Source organism: Sander lucioperca, chromosome 3 (genome assembly GCF_008315115.2).
Source record: "Sander lucioperca isolate FBNREF2018 chromosome 3, SLUC_FBN_1.2, whole genome shotgun sequence".
Taxonomy (NCBI): Eukaryota; Metazoa; Chordata; class Actinopteri; order Perciformes; family Percidae; genus Sander; species Sander lucioperca.
The window spans coordinates 33,801,801-33,826,971 of record NC_050175.1 but is presented as its reverse complement, the minus strand read 5'-3'; the positions used below and the strand labels follow the sequence as shown (position 1 = coordinate 33,826,971).

The following is a 25,171-nucleotide window of genomic DNA, read 5'->3' as shown; positions in this document are numbered from 1 at the left end:
GTTTCTAGTGAGCTTGACAATTACAAAGCGTTCAAATAAGGCAGTTAATCACTTTAATATGGTCTGAGTCAACTGCCATGGCAAAACATTAACATAATTACAATTGAATGAAGTAGGCTAATTGTACAAAATGTACTGTAGCAATTGCATGTTACTGCCTGTGTGGATATGCCTTGAAGTTATTATTATTCAGCATAATTAGAAAAGAAATGTGGTATAATGATTCCACATGGCATCTTTTGCCTTTTAGCCTCCTCAAACAGGATTTAATAAGTATTCAAGTATAAGAAAATAACACCGAAAGGATCTGTCCAAATCACGAAAGAGTGGGAAAGTAATTAATCTTGTGTAAAGGACAGACTCTCTGAGCTTCTGAGACCTCCATATGAAAACATGTCAACCATACTCTACCTCACGCTCTGTGCCGCTTCATTGGCAATGCAAATGAAAAGGGAATATAAATAAAGAATTGTCTGGTTATTAGCACCTTGGCTGCATACAGAGTATTGAGAGGTGCTGTTAGAATGAACAATGACCAGATGAGAAAATAACCCTGTCAGATAAAAGAAGGGCACTGTGAAAAGATAAAGCAAAATTCCTCTTCTTGTTTTAAAAAAATGGGGGAATGTCTGTCATTGCAAATAAGAGTCATTTATCTTGTATGGAAGCAGCACAAACCCTCTAGGCCAGGGACAAACCTATTGCTTTAATTATTGTCCCCTGCATGTTGTGTTTGTTGTAATGTTATGATCCACTCAGATGTTTGATGGAAGCGTGCAGTGAGAGCTACGTGCAGCTTCTCTATCCGCTGATGAGACCCAGTAAGAATAAGTCATGCTTAACTCTGTAGCTGTTGCTGCTGTAGCCAGAGGAGGGAAAAGTTAGCCTGCTGATCTGTGATCAGCCTTCTTGTGTCCCCTGGCGTGGCAGCACGGTCCGGTGTGTTGACCTCAGACCAGATGCCCAGGGATGTGGGAAGGCTGTGTCACTGCAGGATTACCTCCAGCTGGCCGTCTGCCGGATCCAATTGGTGTAAGAGCATGTGAGACATAACAAGTGAAATTATTATTTTTATTATTATTATATTAATGAGGGCTGTGTGTTTGGAGAGGACAACGGTGATTTCAGGACCATAAAATATACAGATCAAACTGCAGAATGTATAGAAAACTGTTGAGTACTGTACTAAATTTTCCATGAAAGGTCACTTTTCCGTGTTTTCTGTCATATCTACAATGTTATAATGTTGGATTTTCATGTTTAACATGGCCAAAACAAATAAATATAATGAGGTGAACATATTTTAGACAAATCGCTGTGAGCTAAAACGTTAAGAATTCCAGCTATTCTGAACACTCCGGTTTCAACTGTTTTTTCTACTCTCGGCTAAGTCTTACGCAACTCTAAGCCGGACTTCTATGATTGGTCATCTGCTCCAAGTAGGCAGGACTGGAGTGTTTTTTTTAAGCCACTGCGGTGTTATCATTGTCCCGTGTAACTACATGCTAGCGGCAGTAAACACCTCCTTGGCGGCCAGTGTCGTTAAATTCTCCCCAATTTGGGTCACATTACCCCTGAAACGTTTTCTGTTAGTAGTATTTGGTTTAAAATCCTTTATTTTTGACTGTAGAAATTGTTGCTATATTCTATAAGTGTCAACTACTAACTAAAGTTGCTACATGGCTAACGGCATTAAAAAATGTCATCTGGGCTGCCAATGTTGTTAAATTCTCCCAAATTCCGGGTCGCATTACTGCTGAAACATGTCCGATTGGGTAGTGTTTGGTTCAGAAGCCTTTATCTGCGATTTTTGATGGTAGAAAGTACAAACACAAAATGCAAGTATAATCCTGAAAATGCTATATAGTTGCCCTTTAATTGATTTGTCAATCAACAAAAAAATGTATCCACAACTATTTGGATAATCATTCAGTTTTTCAAGTCATTTAGCAAACAAAATTGAACTCAATGAGTTACTGAATATCTTTGAGTTAAGGACTATTTTCTGACATTTTACTGACTTAACAATTGATCAATTGGAGAAATAATCAACAGATTTATCCCTAAGTTCATTGTGGCTTGAAGCACCAATTTTGTCAATTTCGTATTGTATTTCTTTTAGGTCAACTCTGGTACGTGCATTTTAGGAGTTTGGCTTATTTATCTAAATTACAGAAAAGGATTTTGTATAACAAAGGCATTTACACTGAGGAATGTTTGGAATAAAAAAAAAAAGGTTTGATACAGTACAGAAAGACCAGACTGATCTCATGAAATGGCGTATGTATGACACGCCAATTCGTATGCCATTATTGGCGTTATAAAGACGCATACTCGCTTTTTAGCATGTTTATCAACGCCATTGACTTACATTACCTTGCGATTGCGTGTGAATTTTAGGGAGTAGTATGAAATGGCGAAAATCTGCATAGGGAGGTTAGTTGGGGTGGTGGATGGGTAAAACGCAGGACTTTCACCCAGGAGAATGGGGATCGCGTCCCGCGTGTGGCGTTTCCTCACTGTCTTGTTTGTGTAAAGCCAACCCCGTTGTTCTTTTCCTAAACCCAACGCCGTTCTTCTTTTCCTAAACTCAACCGCCGCTTTCTTCTTTTAATAAAACCAACACCGTTTTTCTTTTCCTATACCCAACCGGTTCTTCTTTTCTTAAACTCAACTGTAGCTTTCTTCTACGGCAAGACAACGATAACACGCCACGTGGCATGTATGTTTACGTCCGTTGTATACAGCGTAGACATACACGCGAATAGCTCAAAATGCGTACAGATAACACGCCACTTGGTTTAAGAAAGTCGGCGTGTATGTTTACGCGAAGTCATGATACCACGTTGAAAAGACAGGTATCCAGCAATTTCAAAAGAGTGGAGTGATTTCTTGTCACTTTATCTGCCAACATCTCTCTGTCTCTGTCCTGCCTCATATTGTGGTTGGATTAGCTTTCTACACTAACTGTAGAAAGCACTGTTGTGTTGAAGTGGTGTTTATGAAGTATGTCCCTCTCGCCGGAGTGCTTTACCTTTCTGCCCATTTCACGTTAATGAGAAACACAGCGGTGTCTGGTGAGTGCTCTTTGCTGGATTATGAGTTTGCTGAATAACAGGACATGCTTGAACAAACTCAGAAAAGATGGTGAATATAATTGAATTGGTAAATTTGATCCGTAATTAGAGCCAGGTTGATATTTTCCTTTTTTTTTTTTTTTTTTTTTTTTTTTTTTAACAAAGTTCTGCTGATAGGGGGACTGTGCAGCCGGTAGTCTACATCGATGACGTTCCCTTTCTGGGATTGTTCAGATTCCGCCGGAAATTCCGCCGGATGTCCGTTACCTTCCTCTTTCTTTGTGTTGGCGTTCTAAACTCCGGTGGAATTATGAGGACCATGGTTAACTGCTCCTCAGATCTCTGCAGGGTAAATCCAGACAGCTAGCTAGACAATTCTTAGAGGTGTGACGAAATCTTGTCCCCACGAGATCTAGCGAGATTAAACATGACGAGATATCTCGAGGTAAAAAGTGTTTCACGATATCAGTACACAAGTGCAGGGCAGCAGCCTTGAAATTAGCATAGAAAATCCCCCGCCCGTTCTCCAAAGTTGACTCTGAGTTAACTTTTGCAGAGCAATAGCGGAAGAAAAATCTGCCTGTAAAACCCAGCATTAGAACGTTAGAGAATACCACCGCTCTCTCTCTCTCTCTCTCTCTCTCTCTCTCTCTCTCTCTCTCTCTCTCTCTCTCTCTCTCTCTCTCTCTCTCTCTCTCTCTCTTGGCCGAGACACACGCGTCCACAGCCTGCAGTTCACTGTGTCGCTGTCTCGTCCAGATCACTCTCTTTCTCTGTTAAAATGAGTCTGGATGCGGACAGCAAAACCTAACTTTACTTTTAATGATATTAATCAAAGAGAAATGTTCTCCCTTCGTCCTATATGGTCATACATTGATACTAGAGTAGCCTAGTTTCTTGTTTACTGCTGCAATGAATAAAATGCAGAGGAGAAAAGAGCATCTGTTTTCACAAAAACCATCTGTTGAGTGTTTGATGGTAATTTATTTGTGCTTTAAGGTGCTTACATACCAACCAGACGGCTGACCGTCGGCAGAAGAGGCAGTCGGACTGATCAGTCGGGTCCCCGAGGTCCAAAAAGTGCCTCAGAACACACTGAAGAGACGCCGACTTGAGCATACGCTCTGCGTGTGCGCGAAACGTAATACGTCTCCATAGCAGCAGGCAGCGCTGCTCTGTATTGTTTCCATTAACAGTCTGATTGTTTCCCAGAAAATGAAAACTGGCAGCTGATTGGACGAACGCGTCACGTGGTTCTTTTTTCTCCGGAAATTCGCAGCCAGACTGTCATGGCGGCGTGTTCAGAATCAAGGGGGTAAGCCTCTCCTCGGACCGCGAACCTCCTATGGCGCCATTTTAATCCTACAAAGCGATCACCCCCCGTTAGCATTCCATTGACTGCCATTCATTTTGGCGCCACTTTGACAGCGAATAACTTTACGTCTGAAGCGTTTAAAGACTCTATTTGTCCATTGTTTATTTCTAAAGAAACACGACAATGTATAAAAGGCTCCATTACCTTGTACCTCACGTTATGGCTCCGTAGCAGACGTTTTTATAAAAATAGGCTAACGATTGTGTCATAACCACGCAACTTACTGTCGCATAGTTGAGGAATTACTGTATAGTACAGGAGAAGCGCGCAGGCAGTTTCGTCTCAGAAACTAGCTGTTTAAGTGCAATTACTAATGTTAACTAGCATTTTAGTTAGCAATAATTAGCCTGTGCCTATGTTATCTCCTTACATATACCTACGCTCTCCGTCTCTGCAATATTCGGAATGATTGAGATTTCTCTTGGCACAGCTACCAGAAGACTTACAACTTTCAGACACGTTGCTCACGTCACATTTACGTCGTCTCTCTCAGTTGGAGGCTGCGCAGTAATGCTCAGCGCTCACCGGAAAAGTGCTTCTAACGGCCTTCACTGGTCTCCGTCCAGAGCAACGGGATCTGTTGGTCCATTCTTATATACAGTCTATGTTCAGAATACGATCTCATATTGTACTAAAATAGTTCACCGAAACGTGTTTCTGAAAACATTTTAAGCGAGAAATAGGCCATGCAGTTCCTGAATCTGTCTTCATTTCAGATCGACAAAGGTCAGTTTAAAAGATTTTCGTCAGATTTTGAGAGGCTCATCCGCTCGCCATTTCCGGGTGAGTCCCGACTGCCCTGTCTCCGACTAAACATGTCGGGTTGGCCCAAATGAAGGCCGACGGCTCCTCGGACGGTTGACGGCACGGGACACACGGAACAGACTCGAGTCACGGACCTCGCCAGACGGTCCGACGGCCGATAATCGTCTCTGTGTGTCAGCACCTTTAGAATAAGGCTTATTTTACTTTTCTCCTTCTGTTCTCTGAGTGAAGAGACTATCTCTCAAACATACGGAATAAGTAACAGTGTTGTTAGTTATATAGGAGAGAAGCCAGTCATTTGAGTTTGTTGTTAAACCTTTCGGTGCTCGTTTTTCATTTTGTGACTTTCGATTGAATAAAGGACTATTTTTCCAGTCGTATTTTCACAGCACTGTGGAGAAAGGACGGCAATGTGAGACTATGCAGCTGGTAACTTGCTTTAATCTTCTTTTCAACTTTATTTGTTGACGTCATGCTTCTGGTCACTGCTATCTATATCCTGGGACCTGCAGTTTATTTATTGACCTCAGCAAATTTAAAACTGCCCGCTCCCCAAATCCAGTCCTTTAAAGCTGAGCGCTGCTCACAAACACTGTCCTGCTTTCACAAATCAATGCAACACGTGGCTCTTATTAAAACTACAGATGTTCCTATACCATTTTTTTCTTCCCGATACCGATATCTGAACTTGTGTATCGGCCGATACCAGTGCATTAAAAAATATATTTTTTAACAGCTGTATACTCCTCCTAACCCTTTATAGAGACAGAGCGCTTCATGCATACCCTAAAAGCCACACCCACTGGAGGGGAAAACCAGTGCCACAATATGCAACTGATGGCTGAAACGCTCAAAAAAAGTGCCTGTAGATAGCTAAAGATATCAGATTAAAGCATGTTAAAGGATTACCTTAAGTTAGCTGTAAGTAAGCTAATGTTAGCTATGTGTTAGCAAGCTAAGGCACTTGCAAACATAATGATGCATAGCTTTCTGATTTTTCCACATTCCGCTAACTACACAAGCTGCATACTCTCATTGTTTGACTATATTAGAAATATAGTTAGCCTAATACTGACATTTGGATGTTTGACTTGGTAACACAATGTTAGTGTCAGGATCACATTCCCCCAGCTGATTCCTCATGTCTGTATCCACTTTTGTCTTCATAAAAGCAAAAATCTTCGGTTCGGCGGCTTATAAAAACTGAGTTACAGGTTCCTTACATTTGTGCTGGTGCGTGCATCCCACCACACAGCAACTTTGAGGCATTTTTCTGTTTGCTATCACACGGAATTCAAATTGAGGCTCCTTCACACAAACAAGTCAATGGAGAGCAAAGAGTTGTTTTCCCCTCCGGTGAGGCGCTCTGTCTCTGTGGATGTGATATAATTGCTATCATTGTATGGTCTGGCTCATCGAACAGACCCTGAGTCTGTGTGTGTATTCCCTTTTGGAGTATTAATTGTCCAGAATGGTTATTGCCCTGAGGCTGTTTGATAGACTCTGTGGTTTGGGAAAAGACATCTGTAGAAAGAAACAAAAGATGACATTGAAGAGAGAGAATAGAAACAACCTTGTCTGAGGGAGAGCAGTGATTGAAAAGGAGAAAGTATGCAACATTCCCCCTGGTCTCCCCACAGGCTCATTAATGCGTTTGACCTCGGGGCTTTTTACTTAAAACCAGGCTTCTGATCGACTGTTGCTATGTGCCGTTAAGACACTGCACCAAAGAAACCTGGAACACCTGCCATGCATTTAAAGGAATGCAGAGATTGTCAGCTTACCCAGTAATAGACAACTGGGTGGGGCTGGGCACCGAACGTCGATACTTTTATGGCACCGACCGAAATACTCCGATCCCATGAGTATCGAAAAATTATTTATCTTTCAGTGCCAAATTTCGGTTCCAAAAGCGTCTGAGCACGTAAGCGCAAGCTTATGTGTCCTCTCTGCATATTGACAGAGAGATGAGCTCCGACACACACACACACACACACACACACAAAAACACACACACTTGCACAAAGGTGCGGACGGAGTAAACTCGAGCAAACTACGTCGGCTCTGCGGTTTTGTTGAAATCCCAGTGAGTCACGGCAATGCCGATAAAGTGGTTTCAGACAGCGTTCGCTGCGATATGATATTATTGGAGAGGGGAAAGCGGTCGCGGTGCAGTTGACGTAAAACTTCCTCTGAGACAAGCAGGCACAACAGTGGTTTCTCTGCCCTGGTGACTGACTGACAGGCTGAGCTTGTAAGGCAAGGCAACTTTATTTCTACAGCACCTTTCAGCAACAAGGCTGAAAGAATTACATTCCTTTGCACTTAAGTTAGTTCTCCATTAGTTCAATGTTGACAACAGGGCAGTCACCAAGTTTATTGTTAAAGGTTTGTGTCATTATGCAGTTTGCACTAAAAAGTCTTTGTTGTTTACATTCCTTTGCATTTTAGTTAGTTCAATATTAGCCTATACACAATGTCATTTGTTTATTTATTATTTATAATATGTTCATGTTGTGGCAAAAAGGTTTCTCTTTTTCTGTTAATTTTGGCCAAGTTCGGATTGATACCAATCCTGAGTATCTGACTGGCGCACCCCTACCAACCAGTTGTATTAATGTTACTCTGATTGAGCAGTGTTACCAGAATTTGATATTGAAATGGATTTAAAAACATATGGTATCAAAAAAAGTATCGTTAAGGAACCGGCATCGAAACTGAGGTATCGAAATTGGCACCGAATCAAAAGATTTTGAACGATACCCAGCCCTACAGCTGGGAGACTGTTGGTTTTAGTGCTCCTTGCTATCACTTTAGCTACATTGTGCTGAGTGACCGTGACATTAGGAAGTGTTTCCCCCAGGTTGACTGCTTTAAGGCCGTTTTATAGTCGTGCGTAGAATCGACGGCGTACCCCCGCAGACCCCTCTGCGTCTACGCCGGACCCTACGGCGTAGCCTAAAGTGTATGACAACATCATGGAAAGGATCAGAGATAGATAATGTTGTCAGACACTTATGTAATAATATAATAATAATAATCTGAGCCTGTCAGTGGCAAAACGAGCATTTTTGTGAAGGTAAATACAAGCTGGACAATTTGCCCTATTAACTTACATTCTAGCTTGTTTCCCTGCTGCCGACTGCAGCGATCTTGCCTAATACTGGACCAATGTCAAAGATTGTTGTTCCCATCAGTCACTTAGACACAAAAACATTGGAAAATAGAGTTGAAAAAAATGGAAGTTACCTTTTAAGTTAACATTTCCAAGTGTAAAGTGGGACACTTAACACTACATTGTGTAATTATTACCTAGTAGTGTTCCATTCAGGATAATGGCCCATCTGATGAGCTTGAGTTTACCATATTATGCTTTCAGCAGGTTTTTGAGCATACAGTACCTTTTGAGGTTATTCTGGAGAATATTCTAGACAGTATTTGTCATTGTTATGGATGATTGCAATAATAAGAAACCTATGCATAAAGCAGGCATATTTGTCTCCACTCCCATGTTGATAAGAGCATTAAAAACTTGAAAAATATCCTTTTTGCAACAGATTAAAGAAAGTGTGATTAATCGCCAGTAAACTATAGACAATCATGCGATGAAATAGTTTAATTGCTAAACTACCAAGCCTGTAGGCTACCGACAACGTTTCAACCGATTTTATTATTGCATTCTTTTTTTTGTGGCCTGGTGGGGGTTCCCATTGGCCTGGCGGCCCGCCAGCTTGTACATTATAGGGGAAACACTGCTAGGCAACTTTTTTGGTACTGACTGTAAGCACCAAGTATCGGAAAGTCAAGAAAAGGTGTGCCCTATTTCATCATTCATAATTAGGGCTGAACGATTAATTGCATTTGCGATAATATCGCGATATGTTAAAATGCGATTTCCTAATCGCAAAGGCTGCGATTTGGTCACATGACTGACAGTTAATGAATACAGGCACACAGAACTCAAGGCTCGGTAGGCAACGATTAGCGCTGATTAGCGGTTAGCTCCGGTTACCAGTTAGCTAGCTCCGTTATAAAGATATGAGTGGAGGAGCTGTCACTGAGAGGGATAACAATCAGACTGATAAATGACGTTCGGGGAGCTTTCACAGCAGCGTGGCCGCGGTGTTTCAACGGTTTTATTAGTACAGTTAATCCCATGGCAAGAACACCAGCAACTAGCTAACGTAATGATAGCCTCTCTGAACAAGTGCACACGGCAGCACGCAACTTCACGAGGGGGAGGGGCTGGAGGCAGCTCCTCTCTGTGCACTGTAAAAAAAAAATACACTGTTGTGTGTGTGTGTGTGTGTGTATATATATATATATATATATATATATATATATATATATATATATATATATATATACACTATATTTTTACTTATTTAACTGTCTAGTGTGTAATTGTGTGTTGTTCATACTATAAAATGATTTATTGTTTGTCTTTGTTGAATAATACAGAAGACAAAGAGCTTAAAAAAATAATCCAATCGCAATATTTGGGAAAAAAATCGCAATTAGATTATTTTCAAAAATCGTTCAGCCCTATTCATAATACCCAACGGTACCTTTTATCGGTACTTTTTCTCTGTAATAACAGAACATTTAATAAGTTGTAAAAATAATTCCAAACCTATATATTTAGAACATTTCGTTATTTATATTAAACAATTTACACACCACTCAAAAAAAACTCCTAACCGCTGTATTGGCTTTTCCATGATGCACTGTGACTTGAACAAGCTGCAGAGGCGACGTAGTTTCGCCTCGTCGGCACTGCACTGTTGGAGCTGAGCTCCGCTCTCTGTCAACGTGCAAAGAGGACAGAGTAGCTCGCACTTACGCGCTCTCAGGTACTGAAATTTGGTACTGATTGATATAATGTGAATTAGAGCTGGTAAATATATCAATATTATATCGATATCGTGATATGAGACTAGATATCGTCTTAGATTTTGGATATCGTAATATGGCATAAGTGTTGTGTTTTCTAGGTTTTAAAGGCTGCATTACAGTAAAGTGATGTAATTTTCTGAATTTACCAGACTGTTGTAACCCACTCAGTCATTATATCCACATTACTGATGATTATTTATCAAAAATCTCATTGTGTAAATATTTTGTTAAAACATCAATAGTCAACACTACAATATCTTTGCAGTATCGATATCGAGGTATTTGGTCAAAAATATTGTGATATTTGATTTTCTCCATATCGCCCAGCCCTAAAGTTAATCAGTCCTCGGTAGTACCCACGTAATTTGGTCGGTACTCTAAAAAGTACAGAGTTCGGTACCCAACCCTATTTTGCACACTTTTTTAGTAAAAGCTTTCCACCGGCCTTTCAGTACGCTATATTGATAGTGATAGCTATTTAATTTATATTTTTGTCTTCTTATTTTGTTTCATTTTTATTTATCACTCAATCCTTTGCTTTTTTGACTCCTGAGCTGCTGTAACAAGTGAATTTCTCCCATGTGGGATTGATACAAGTTCTTATTTCATATGAATGGTGAAGGCACGGCAAAAAAGGGTTGCCGACATCGCCCAGGCCCCTGACGCAATGAGGACAGTATGCGCTGGCTGGCCACCAACTTAAAGCCGGCCATTGTGGAAACTAGGCAGGCCTAGACTGTAGTTAATTAACGGGAAACACTGGATTAGTCATGGAAAATGAGAAGCGGGCTAGTTTTCCTTTTGTAAGAAGCAGCAAAAAAGTTGTAGCATGACGTGTTTGAGTTAATTTACTGGACTTGCCATCGTAACGTCCTGCAATGTGACTATTGCGCTATGTCAAAGCTGAAACGATATATCGTGCAGCCCTAATGTATTTCTTTGTGGCACAGGTGTAACACTTTGAATGGTAAAGTGCATGTAAAAGAGTCCCTATTCAGACTGGTAGCAGAAAGGCAGCAGTGTTTGCTGTGTTCCTGCCAGGCTGAATGACCGTCAGATGAAGTTGTTTTCTCATCAGATGATGCTAATTTAGAGCTGTGTGTTACTCTCCCACTTCATGAATGAATGATGGAAGACTGTTCCTCGGAAGGCCCTGCACTGCAGTATCAGTGTATTTCTCTGGAAAAGACGTGGGGGGCGGGGAATGCACACTGTATCAAATATTAACTATGTTACTTGGTGCACTGGGGCATGCTAAAGGGTTTGTTTGGCATATCCATTGCACCTGTCTAAATGAATGAGTGAGGGAATGGAGTGGAGAGATGGAGGGGGAAAAGCAAGGACAACAGAATGGATTAGTGTATGAGCAAGGAGGGAAATAATGCATTGAGAGAGAAAGAGAGGCAAAGATGAGAGGAAGATGGAGGCTACAGTATAATTGCTTTCAGTATGACACACAGCACTGTGGCCTCATATAGAATGGAACAGCTAGTGTTGCACGGTATACCGATACTACAACGGTATCGCTGTATCGGTATCCTGCCGTGACCTCCAGCACGGTAATCTCTGAGCGGCGAGCAGGATCAGTGGCAATCATTCACATGGGCGACAACCGTTTCATACCCTTACCGCTGTGATGAAAACCGCTTACCCTCTGCCGCCTACTAGGGAGGCAACGATTATAGATTTTGTTGGTACGATTATCCATCCATCCATCTTCTTCCGCTTATCCGGTAACGGGTCGCGGGGGTAGCAGCTCCAGCAGGGGACCCCAAACTTCCCTTTCCCGAGCCACATTAACCAGCTCCGACTGGGGGATCCCGAGGCGTTCCCAGGCCAGGTTGGAGATATAATCCCTCCACCTAGTCCTGGGTCTTCCCCGAGGCCTCCTCCCAGCTGGACGTGCCTGGAAAACCTCCCTAGGGAGGCGCCCAGGGGGCATCCTTACCAGATGCCCGAACCACCTCAACTGGCTCCTTTCGACGCGAAGGAGCAGCGGCTCTACTCCGAGCTCCTCACGGATGACTGAGCTTCTCACCCTATCTCTAAGGGAGACGCCAGCCACCCTCCTGAGGAAACCCATTTCGGCCGCTTGTACCCTGGATCTCGTTCTTTCGGTCATGACCCAGCCTTCATAACCATAGGTGAGGGTAGGAACGAAAACTGACCGGTAGATTGAGAGCTTTGCCTTCTGGCTCAGCTCTCTTTTCGTCACAACGGTGCGATAAATTGAGTGTAATACCGCACCCGCTGCGCCGATTCTCCGACCAATCTCCCGCTCCATTGTTCCCTCACTCGCGAACAAGACTCCAAGGTACTTGAACTCCTTCACTTGGGGTAAAGACTCATTCCCTACCTGGAGAAGGCACTCCATCGGTTTCCTGCTGAGAACCATGGCCTCAGATTTAGAGGTGCTGATCCTCATCCCAGCCGCTTCACACTCGGCTGCGAACCGATCCAGTGAGTGCTGAAGGTCACAGGCCGACGATGCCATCAGGACCACATCATCTGCAAAAAGCAGCGATGAGATCCCCAGCTCACCAAACTGCAACCCCTCTCCACCCCGACTACGCCTCGATATCCTGTCCATAAATACTACAAACAGGATTGGTGACAAAGCGCAGCCCTGGCGGAGGCCAACTCTCACCTGAAACGAGTCCGACTTACTGCCGAGAACCCGGACACAGCTCTCGCTTTGGTCGTACAGAGATTGGATGGCCCTGAGAAGGGACCCCCTCACCCCGTACTCCCGCAGCACCTCCCACAGTGTCTCCCGGGGGACCCGGTCATACGCCTTCTCCAGATCCACAAAGCACATGTAGACCGGTTGGGCATACTCCCAGGCTCCCTCCAGGATCCTTGCGAGAGTAAAGATCTGGTCCATTGTTCCACGACCAGGACGGAATCCGCATTGTTCCTCTTCAACCTGAGGTTCGACTATCGACCGAACCCTCCTTTCCAGCACCTTGGAGTAGACTTTACCGGGGAGGCTGAGAAGTGTGATACCCCTGTAATTGGCACACACCCTCTGGTCCCCCTTTTTGAAAAGGGGAACCACCACCCCGGTCTGCCACTCCTTAGGCACCGTCCCCGACTTCCACGCAATGTTGAAGAGGCGTGTCAACCAAGACAACCCCTCCACACCCAGAGCTTTAAGCATTTCTGGATGGATCTCATCAATCCCTGGGGCTTTGCCACTGTGGAGTTGTTTAACTACCTCAGCAACTTCCACCAGGGAAATTGACGACAATCCCCCATCATCCTCCAGCTCTGCCTCTACCATAGAGGGCGTATTAGTCAGATTTAGGAGTTCCTCAAAGTGCTCCTTCCACCGCCCTATTACCTCCTCAGTTGAGGTCAGCAGCGTCCCATCCTTACTGTACACAGCTTGGATGGTTCCCCGCTTCCCCCTCCTGAGGTGGCGAATGGTTTTCCAGAAGCACCTTGGTGCCGACCGAAAGTCCTTCTCCATGTCTTCTCCGAACCTCTCCCACACCCGCTGCTTTGCCTCTTTCACGGCAGAGGCTGCAGCCCTTCGGGCCCTTCGGTACCTTGCAACTGCCTCCGGAGTCCCCTGGGATAACATATCCCAGAAAGACTCCTTCTTCAGTCGGACGGCTTCCCTGACCACCGGTGTCCACCACGGTGTTCGTGGGTTGCCGCCCCTTGAGGCACCTAAGACCCTAAGACCACAGCTCCCCGCCGCAGCTTCAGCAATGGAAACTTTGAACATTGTCCACTCGGGCTCAATGCCCCCAGCCTCCACAGGGATGCACGAAAAGCTCCGCCGGAGGTGTGAGTTGAAAGTCTGTCGGACAGGGGCCTCCTCCAGACGTTCCCAGTTCACCCGCACTACCCGTTTGGGTTTACCAGGTCTGTCCAGAGTCTTCCCCCACCCTCTGACCCAACTCACCACCAGAGGGTGATCAGTTGACAGCTCTGCCCCTCTCTTCACCCGAGTGTCCAAAACATACGGCCTCAGATCAGATGAAACGATTATAAAATCGATCATTGACCTTTTGGCCTAGGGTGCTCTGGTACCAAGTACACTTATGAGCATCCCTATGTTCGAACATGGTGTTCGTTATAGACAATCCATGACTAGCACAGAAGTCCAACAACAAACAACCACTCTGGTTTAGATCAGGGAGGCCGTTCCTCCCAATCACGCCTCTCCATGTGTCTCCATCATTGCCCACGTGCGCGTTGAAGTCCCCCAGCAGAACTATGGAGTCCCCTACTGGAGCCCCATACAGGACTCCATTCAGGGTCTCCAAGAAGGCCGAATACTCCGAGCTCTTGTTTGGTGCATACGCACAAACAACAGTCAGAGTTTTCCCCCCCACAACCCGCAGGCGTAGGGAGGCTCGTCCACCGGGGTAAACTCCAACGTAGCGGCGCTCAGCCGGGGACTTGTGAGTATCCCCACACCCGCCCGGCGCCTCACACCCTGGGCAACTCCGGAGAAGAAAAGAGTCCAACCCCTATCCAGGAGTATGGTTCCAGAACCGAGACTGTGCGTAGAGGTAAGCCCCACCAGATCCAACTGGTAGCGCTCCACCTCCCGCACAAGTTCCGGTTCCTTCCCCCACAGAGAGGTGACGTTCCACGTCCCCAGAGCCAGCGTCTGCTGCCCGGGTCTGGTCCGTCGAGGCCCCTGACCTTCACTGCCACCCATGTGGCAGCGCACCCGACCCCAGCGGTTCCTCCCACAGGTGGTGGGCCCATGGGTTGGAGAGAGAGGTGCCACGTAGCTTTTTCGGGCTGTGCCCGGCCGGGCTCCGTGGCAAACCCGGCCACCAGGCGCTCGCTGACGGGCCCTCCATCTGGGCCTGGCTCCAGACGGGGGCCCCGGGCTTCCTCCGGGCAGGGTCACATCATCTCTACCTCGTTTTTTCATGGGGTTTTTGAACCATTCTTTGTCTGGCCCCTCACCTGAGACCACTTTGCCTTGGGAGACCCTACCAGGAGCACAAAGCTCCAGACAACACAGCCCTCAGGTTCATAGGGACACACAAACCTCTCCACCACGATAAGGTGATGGTTCCCGGAGAAGGTACGATTATAGTCTGAAAAATAATCACGGTTTCACGATTATCACGATTATTATGCATTCATTAATTTCACTGACTAATAAACTAATTGTAGTGACCCCTTTGCCTTTCAATAGAACGCCACCAAGGTTGCATAGTCGATTTGTTTTAGACGCGTGTAGTGTCCAGTGTTTCCAATTAGGCCTGCACGATATTGGAAAAAACTTACATTGCGATATTTATTTATTTTTTCCCTGCGATATATATTGCGATATGAAAAAAAGACTATTTTTTACAAGAGGACATAAATAGCCCTATTTAGAAATACTAAATCATTCTTAACTACTGGGGTGATTTTGTAGGGGAGTGAATCTACAAAGAAAATAGAAATGAAAAAGGACATTTTCTTATGTGAACCAGTCTTTGTTGAACTTTAATGCTTTACAAAAACCAAAGCAAGTAAGCACTGTGATTACTCTTCTGAAGTGATTTTGGAGAAGGAAATTAGGAAGAAATACACAAGTTGACTGACATGACACCATTGTATTCATATAATATCAATCCAGGCTAAAGTGAATGATATTAATAATGCATGCATGTTGCTACCTCTAAATTTCAGGTTGTGGTCGACTAGCGGGGCCTGCTTTGGTTGTTTGATAATGATCATGAATGTTGGTTTGTTGTGCATGCAGAGCCTGCATGTCACACTCTTGCAACAAACTGTGTATCCAAGAGCACTTAAATCAGTGTAAATTACGTTATATCAGAAACAGACTGCTGTTGTAGATTAGTGTTACGTTTCCAGCGTCGCAGCTCCGAACCATAACGTTAGTTGGGACAGACACCTTGTTTCTTTAGGCTAACTATGTCAGCTTTAGCCTGGCTGGTAGCAGCTTTCTGCGGTGAAAAATGGCCGGGAGATGTCGTGATTACGTTGCATTAATCAGGTGATTTAGTTTGTCTTTGCAGCGAACATAAAACCCTGACTACTGTAGCTTCACTACCCATGGAAAAGCATGTGTATCACTGTGTCAGCGGCAGCGACTAACGTTATGTCACATGATCACCTGTCTTAAAGGGGAAGGTTCGGTCATGGAAAAGGAGAACGGTGAAAGTTTACTTTTTTATCAAGCAGCAAAGAAGTTGTAGCGTCAACATCGCAACATCCTACGATGTAGACGATGAAACAAAATATCGTGCAGCCCTATTTCCAATTACAACACAATGTATTTGTAATACAACAAAATACAGCCACTTTGTTCCTATTTTCTTCTTCTCATAAACAAAAAACATAATCATCTACCACACGGTCAAAAAAGAGTTTGCTTCTCCATTCATGCAACACCTGAGTGCAGTTACCTCTTGATTACAATACCTTACCTCTAAATGACAATTAACTACTGCCCCAAGTGGCAGGAGGTTGAAACCAAACAAACACAAACACCAAAACGGCTCTTACACTAATAATTGGACAAATGGGAAAGACTGTAAGTTAAATGGTAGTCCCATCTATGTGACGGATACTTGTGCTAACCTTGTGCTGTTTTGCTGTTACCGTTGTATCTTCCAGAGATGGGCAGTGAGTTGCCAGGGGCAGTAGCCATGCCTGGGGCCGTTGGAGCCAGTCAGGTGAGGATGGGCGGGACTGTGCCAGGCCGCGGGGGCAAGAGGAGATCAGGAGGGTGAGTATCTTCACCGCTAAACTGCTGTGGAAATGAACCACTACAAATACTTGTATATTTTCTTCGGCAAGAGTTTAAAACATTTTTATAACAGGGTCTGAAAATAGCAATCGGAAGGTTTGTGGTTCAATCCATGGCCCTGCAGTTCCATGTCAAAGTGTTCAGTGTCTTGCCCAAGAATCCCCGAATTGCTCCCGATGCTGCGCCATCGGAGTGTAAATGTGTGTGAAAGTTTATCTGATGAGAAGGTGGCACCTTGTATGGCAGCCTCGGCCACAGTGTATGAATGTGTGTGAGTGGTGAATGGTTCCTGTACTATGTTAAAGCGCTTTGAGTAGTGGTTAAGACTAGAAAAGTGCTATATAAATACAGTCCATTTACTTTCACATTAGCTTGTAACATTTTTTTCGAGTGATAAAATCAATGGGAATGTCAAGGGATCATCCGCTCATCATTTACTCTTCTTAGGAAATAATCGTTTTTTGTGAACGGAGAAAGAAAGGTGGTGGGGGGGGAAGCGATGCGACCACTTGTGTCTTTCGGGTGTTTCAGGTAGGATCTCAAAACTCTGTTATGAGTGGAACCCCATTTGACATGTGAATGGCATTTCCAGGTTCTGCATTAGTGTGGAAAGAGCAGGCTATGGGGGGGGGGGTACATGACCTCAGTACCTTGAATATTCTAATCCTCAGGGGCCAAAGCAATGCATTTAACCCATGCACAGACATTAGGGCTACATACACATGCATAAATAATACAAACTTGATCTAGGCAACATGCCAAGTAAACATGGCACAGTGAGACAGCAAGAGGGACTTGTTCTTGTCTATATCATTGTTGCTTTATTTATTAAGGTGTGTGTGTGTGTGTGTGTGTGTGTGTGTGTGTGTGTGTGTGTGTGAGCCAGATTGTAGTTGAGGAAGAGGATCCCAAGACAACAACAGACACAATAATCCCCGTCCTGTTGTTGCCATGGTGCATAAAGCCGTCAGGTAGATCATGCATACAAACTGAGCCGTGACAGGCTGCTGCGAAGGCGGTAGAGCGGAGCGGCTCCTTTTATTCCCTATGAGAACAGTGGAATGAGCCAAGTCCACTGACGGCGGCGAAAGTGCCAGTATGTTGACCGCTCTGCCCGCTCTCCAAAAGTTAAAAACATGCACCTGAAATGGTTGTTACATATAACAAAATCCTGTTCTCAAAATAAAATGTTGAGAATATTTGCCTGGGTAGCTCATCTGGTGGAGCGTGCGCCCCATGTACAGAGGCTCAGTCCTTGTCGCAGCGGCCGCGGGTTTGGTTCTGACCTGCGGCCCTTTACTGCATGTTATCCCCCTCTTTGACTCCTGACTTAATCTGTTCTATAAATAAAGGCAAAAAAAAAAAAAAAATCTTTAAAAAAAAAAAAAAAAAAAAGTTTTGAAAATATTTGAGTCGACCACTAGCTCACCCAGTAGACAGCATGCGCCCCATGTATGCTGAGTCCTTGGCAGCGGCCGTGGGTTCGAATCCAACCCGCGGACCTTTGCTGCATGTCGTCCCCCCTCTCTCTCCCCCCTTTCCTGTCTTTAAGCTGTCCTGCCTAAAACATTTGAGAATATAAGTTTCTATACAGAACGAAGCATGACTAACAAAGCAATGGTTCTAAATACTATGTACAGTAAATATAGATAGTAACTACAAAGTGTATTGAGGCAGAAATAGTCAAATACAGTGAGGATAAGCTAAACTATATGGTTTAGTCATAGATCTTATTTAGTAACTATGACAAACTGAAATGTTCAGTTTGGGAAAATCACAGAGAAATATTGGTACAAGGTGCACGACCACTGATGTCCTCATCTCTTTTTCTTTATGCTGTATTATAGTATCGGCATCAGCTTTATTGGCCAAGTATGTGTTTTTTCATGGCTCTCAACACAAACATATTTCATTTTATTTTGTATTTATTTTATTTATAAAGGACAATGCACATTAATCAACATTTCTGTAAATGTGCCAAATGTAATTTTCAACTGTAGTCCTTTGAGACCAGAGCAAGAGAAAACAGCAAGACATTAGCTTGAATACATGTACAGACAGAAGTCAATAAGACACCATAAGGCCAGCTAGAACAACAAAATAAGCTTTCTCAAGAAGCCATGCAGAGCGACAGGAAGCAGCAAGACATCATCAAGTTACACATCAACAGTATCTACATTCAGTACATGAAGCCATGCAAGCAACAAAACACAGATAATATAATATAATAGCAATAACAGCTAAGAACAAGGACCACAAAGCTGAACAGATTAAGGTAAAGAATAGACAGGAATATAAGGTACACAAGTATATGAAAAAAATCAGTGTATATAAATAAATATAGTGTATATTGCATATGTACAAATATCAATATTGGTAGATGGGGTGATAGAAAATTAAAGGCAGTTCACCACACCCATATAATAATAGAGTCAGTAGTCATTTAAATAGTTCAAATAACCACACAAGGATTTTTGATGTTTGGAAGTCATGTCCCGCTCGTTTGGTCTGCCAGTGTCCATGCAGTCGATGCTGTCACTGTTTAGTTGTTTTAGCTGGAGCAGTGGTGATATTACTGCTGTAACATGGCTGATTATCAGTCTGTGTTTTTGGCAGTTTGCAGATTATCTGTATCAGCGTTTTATTTGCCTGATAACCAATAAAGTTAATGAATTAAAAAGTGTTCTTCTTTGGCACAGCTACAGCTCTGTGTCTGTCCCTCATCTTCGGTTTCACTCACCACTGAGTCTGACTTAATGTCCCGCCCACAACTCTATCTGACTCTCTTTTACTGGGTATTATGTTGAAAGTTTCTAATTTATTAAATAATTGCTTAAAACATCTGAATAAAGTTTTGTGTCAGAGTTTGTAACATTCCAAAATCTTAATTTTGAGTTGAAGATTTTCATTTTCACTGTAAATGCATATCGGTTCCAAATATCGGTAATCGGTTTCATTAACTACTAATAATCAGTATCGGTATCGGCCTTGAAAAACTAGTATCGGCCGATCCCAAATCCTGTCAGTGAATTTCTCCGTAAACCCCTCAACCTCTCCACAACAAGCGGCTTCATAATAATAATCCAGCCTGATTGTTTCTCTGAGCAACTTTTTTTTTTAACAATGTATGCAGAGTAGAGTTTAGATTCTCTGCCCGAGCCCGAGCCCGAACCCCGGGCCGGGCCGATATTTTCCACCGCTATTCTCGAGCCCGGCCAGGCCGGGTCCTTGATCAAGCATTTGTGTTTTTTTAATCATTACTTTATTAGCCTTATTGGGTGGGGAGCAAGCTATGCCTCTCCAGCTTCTCCCGTAGCTCTGGGTGTATGTCCTGCACTAACTTGAGTGTGAGGTAAACTGTGCTACATCGGGTCTGGAAGGCGCCGTTGAGGCAAAAAACACCATCGAGCGCTACATCGTGTCTCCCCCATCTGCAGCCATGTTCACGGCCAGTGCGTCAGCATGCAGACCGTGCCGAAGAACAGTATTAATTAGGTGATCGAGACAAGAAAGTCTCCTATATGGTTCCAGGGCTTTGATTATGTTGCTGCCTTGATCTGTTATCCACACTATTTGGCTGAGGGAGCTAGGGTCGAGTTTTTTTTTTACGTTTCTTCATTCGGATCCATTTGCGATCCATTCCATTCTGAATAAACAAACAGCGCAGTTTACATGCTTCGTCCTTGTTGCATTACCGGTATTTATTAAGATAATATAGATAATTCTAAACAGATTTCTGTAATTCAAACAACTCGGAATTGTAGTTGAGAACGTCAGTTATAACGGCCCACGTATTAAAAAAATTGTCAGGTTTATATTGGGCTCGAGCTCATAATTACAGTTAATGTGTCGGGCCGGGCCGGGCTCGGACGCAACGTGCACGGGCTCGGGTAGGGTCGGGCTTGATTTTTTTGGGCCCGATCTAAGCTCTAATGCAGAGGTACAAATACACCAATTCATGTTAAAGGGGCAGAAAGCATGGATGGCTTGATGACACCTCAAACTGCATTCAAAGTTTTCTCTTAGTTCGAATCTGATTGCAGTAGTTGATGAAATACTTCATGTTTCTGTTCAGGAGGAGTTTAGCATTTTGCACTGAAACTAAAACAACGGTGAAGAAACAGGGCGTACATCACAGCGCTCCATGTCACGCTGCTCTGCCTTTCATTCCCATCACCCTTTTCTGTTTCCATTATTTTGCAGTTAGGGTTTAGTACAAGACTACATGGGTAAAGGTTTGCAGGTCTAGTTATACTGAGATGCTCTTTGTACTGGGTGGATAAGCTATCATCTGACAGCCACAGCAAACGTTTGTCGCGAATGGCTGCTTTCAAATTTGGTGTCAAAGTGATTTAATCATAGTGTTTGGGCAATGACATGTTCAGAAGAGGAAAGCATCAGATGCTCCGGTTTATTTGTCAGCAGATACAGTATAACTTCATCACTTTGCAGCAGTAGAACCAAATGAGGAAGAACTTCAAACTTGTGTGTGTGTGTGTGTGTGTGTGTGTGTGTGTGTGTGTGTGTGTGTGTGTCCATGTCTGTGTGTGTGGCCGTGTGACACGGCAAGGTGTGTCGGATATTTGTTGGGTGACCATACAGATGTTTTTTTAATGTTATCTGTTGATCGTTGGAACAGACGATGCAAGAAAATGTTCTGTGTGAACAGACAATAAAGTTTTTTCTTATCTTATTTTTAACTTATGTCTGCTGTCTGCAGCTGTTTAAAGTGATTGCTGTGGATATACATATACCAGAAAACACAGGGAATTTAGTCATGATAGAGCGCTGGCCGCTCTACGTCCTAACAGAAGTAGTAACTGTGTTTCCTGTGGTTGTTTCCCAGAATGGACTTTGACGACGAAGACGGAGAGGGACCTAGCAAATTTTCAAGGTGAGAACACCGAAAGCAGATAGCACCTGTCCTGTCTGAAATGTTGTAGAACTAGTTCACAACGACAACACAGGTCCTGTTTCAGGGTATCTGTGGGTACGATACATTAAAGTTGTTGAAATAAGTTGTTGTTGTTGTGTCCATAAGAACCCTGCAGATACCCTGTTTGTAACATTGACTGCATGGACTCATCATGACTTTTTTCCCTCCTTCCATCAAATATACAGTCTATGTTTTCCTTTTTTTTAAAGGGGGACTAAAGTCTTTGTCACTGCATCTCATGCGTCCTCTCCCATTTAATTGATCTCAACTTGTTTTCCTTTTCTTTCTCATATTGTGTAGTGTGTACGGCTGTAGGATGGACAGGAAGTGCTTTATTTCAGTGGATCTGTTTCTGCTAAATTGAGTGGTGAGGAGGAGCTGCTCTCTGCTGAACACAGGAGTAACTGCACTCTTGATAAGGGACAGTAGCATCACATGTAGGATTTATTTGGCTACAGGAAGTCTCTGTATTCACGCTGTGAAAGGGTTTGCCACTGTACATACACTTTGTACATACATGTACAGTGTTTTCCCTGGGTTCATCGAAGACCTAGGTGCGCATATTTGGCGGAGGGGGTAAGGCGTTTTTCCTCAAGAAAATGTGACGTTTTTCATTTAAACAAATATGCAATATGACATAATTTTGGACCATTATTATCACCATTGCGGTGTTTAAAACTTTGGAAAAGCTAGAGCAGATAATAAATAAATAACACTCAAAAAGCTTAAAGACAACGCTTGCTAAAGAAGTCCAACTACAGTCATTAGATCTGAGAAAGGTATTTTAGTTTTTCGCAGTCATTTCACATTCATTCAGCTTAGGTGCTGACAAAAACGGCTTGGGTGCTGCACCTAAGACATATAATGGCAGGGAAAACCCTGCATGCATGTTTTTCCTCATAAAATTGATCATCCAATGCTGTCTCCCATAGCCAGGAGCTTTCGTTCACTCTGCTTCTCAGAATGTGACTTACAGTCATGAGGATGATATCAGAGATTACTTTCTCTAGATTCTTTGGTTCAGTAGAGTTCATTCTACAATAATGGCTGTTTGCCTCTACTTAATCTACTCTTTTTAAGTAAGGAGTGACTCCGTCCTTTTTTCAACTAGTGTTTCTGTATTTTAATGGACATTTAAAAGGAAACTAGAGCCTGGGTCTAATTTCTATACTTTAGTAATGATTACTTTTACTATAAATTCCCCATCTCACAGCCTTCATCAGAAGATGGGGTTTGCTGATTTGTCATGTATATTAACAGTTGTACATGTACAAAACAAGTACGTTTTCTTTCTGTTTGTATTGATTCTAGCGGCCGCTTTGAACAAAAGTGGTAGTGTTTTTTGTTTGTTTTTTTTATATTATTTTTTACCTGTGATGGTCCTGCCCCAATATCAGCCATAAATACCACAGATAACTTCTCAAATAACATTAAAATACAATTAGGCCTAGTCTATATAAAGAAATCTCCTGCTGCCTTTTACCTGGCTGGATACAATAACACAGGCTTTTCTGGAGTTACAAAGAAATCTAGAATGTGTTACTGTAGCGGCATCTACCTACGGCAAATCATTCTGTTACTACGCGGGAAAAATTTAACCGGAGCAACGGCATTAATCGAAACTGCGTAAAAATTAGCGTTTTTTTCACTGTTAGTCTTGTTTGCTGTTACAGCTCATTTTAGATCATTGTATGAAAAATGACAGAGTTTCAGAAACACTAAAAAGTTACATATAGTCACTTTAAGTACAATATTTAAAAAAAATTAACTATATAAGTTGCTCAAATTTGTTAAATTTGGATCTAATTCTGATTAAATCCAGGCACTTAGGTAGTCAGTTGCTTATGAGCATTGCCACATGGAATCTGGGGGCACAGAAATCGGCAGAATCTTTTGCAGAATTTCCACAGATTTTAACTGAATTAAAAAATAAAACTATAGAATATTAACGCATCTCCACCCCAAGCAGAAAAATTGTCCGCTAAATAACATAGATTTTAATCCTGGATCACAGCTAAAAACTGTAAAAATTTGCAGATTCCGTTTGGGTCTGCCTTTTTAACTCATATTTCTACTGCTATTATTTGCTTCCACAGTCTAGTAGGGCAGCAACATGATTGGTCAGATTATCAGACCTGAGTTTACCCTGAGTGTCTTGATTGTCTGACCCCCCTTGTATGGTACTATCATTTCGTCCAGAGATGTCAGTATTTTGGGAGTTAATATAAGGCCACAACTCTGAAAATAAAACCCAGAATGTAAGAAAGACCTAGTTTTGTAACCGGCCCTTTCTCAGAGTAGAGCAGAGTATTTGTATCACTGCACCAGTTACATCAGCCTGTTTTGTTCAGTTTTGCCCATGTTCTAACCATCACTCTTTGAACCATCTACTCTCTGCATTGATATGTGACAATCATTGCATGTGAGGAATACAGATAATGAATCTGCTGCCTGATGCTTTCTACCTCTATATGTACAGTGTGTTACATGCTGCATCCTCTCTCCTCTGTAGGTATGATGATGATGATCAGATTCCTGGTGGGGGAAAGGAGAGATACGCCAGGTAGGCCGAGCTAGCTGAGACCACAGAGGATTATCCATTCAGGGCTCAGCAAACTGTTCAACCTGCACACTATACACCCGTTCTGACCTGAAGAAGCCAAATACTTACCACTGGACCTGTATTTATCAAGCCTCTGGGAATTACTCACAAAGAACACTGCTAAGAATTGACTTGAGAGTACAGAAATTCTTGCGCTTAAAAGTTAGTTATCAGGCATCTCAGTCATGATTTAAGTGAAGTGTAGGACTAGATCTTAAAACGTCAGTCTTCGAGATGATTCACAACACTTTGACACTTTGTTGCATGACAACATAGGCATGGACCAATCACCGAATAGATTTCCTTATTTAAGAATATTCTCAGATACATTCACATTGAATGGTGAAATAATTCCTAAGAGGAGTTTACATTCAACACACATTTGACAATAAAGAATTTTCAAGAGAATACATTATGATATACACATTGAAAATGAAAGATAAACACGTTTTCCACCATGTCTTAATTACAAATTTTAAAACGGTGTGCTGCTAACTGACATTCTTCCTCTCCTGAAAGATTGGCGCACGTCTCTGTCATCACAAGCCCCTACTGGCTACTCCTAACCACTAGAGAGACCTCTGGAGCTGTCTGAAATAACTGGGAGAGTAAGAGCGATGCTTAGCTTTTAGAAATTTGATAACTTGCTTTTATACTTAAGTTTAATAGTAGGAGTACATAACTCAAGTAAGGAAAAAAAAATAAAATCAACAAGAATCGTGTCATGTCAAGTGTGAAGCAAGAGCAGGTTGATTATAGATAATTAAAGATAGATGCCTTAAAA

The 25,171-nt window shown here is 42.9% G+C and overlaps 1 protein-coding gene across 2 annotated transcripts in view; it reads left to right on the top strand.

The window, feature by feature from the left end:
• arnt2 (aryl-hydrocarbon receptor nuclear translocator 2) overlaps nucleotides 1-25,171 on the top strand; it is a 79,770-nt gene that overhangs the window by 1,513 nt on the left and 53,086 nt on the right. The window contains exons 2-4 of one of the 2 annotated variants that reach the window (XM_035999854.1): nucleotides 16,717-16,828; nucleotides 21,696-21,743; nucleotides 24,298-24,348. In XM_035999854.1, the coding sequence (XP_035855747.1) occupies nucleotides 16,717-16,828; nucleotides 21,696-21,743; nucleotides 24,298-24,348 (211 nt within the window). The remainder of the gene's footprint in view (nucleotides 1-16,716; nucleotides 16,829-21,695; nucleotides 21,744-24,297; nucleotides 24,349-25,171) is intronic. The other variant, XM_035999855.1, reaches the window with a different exon arrangement.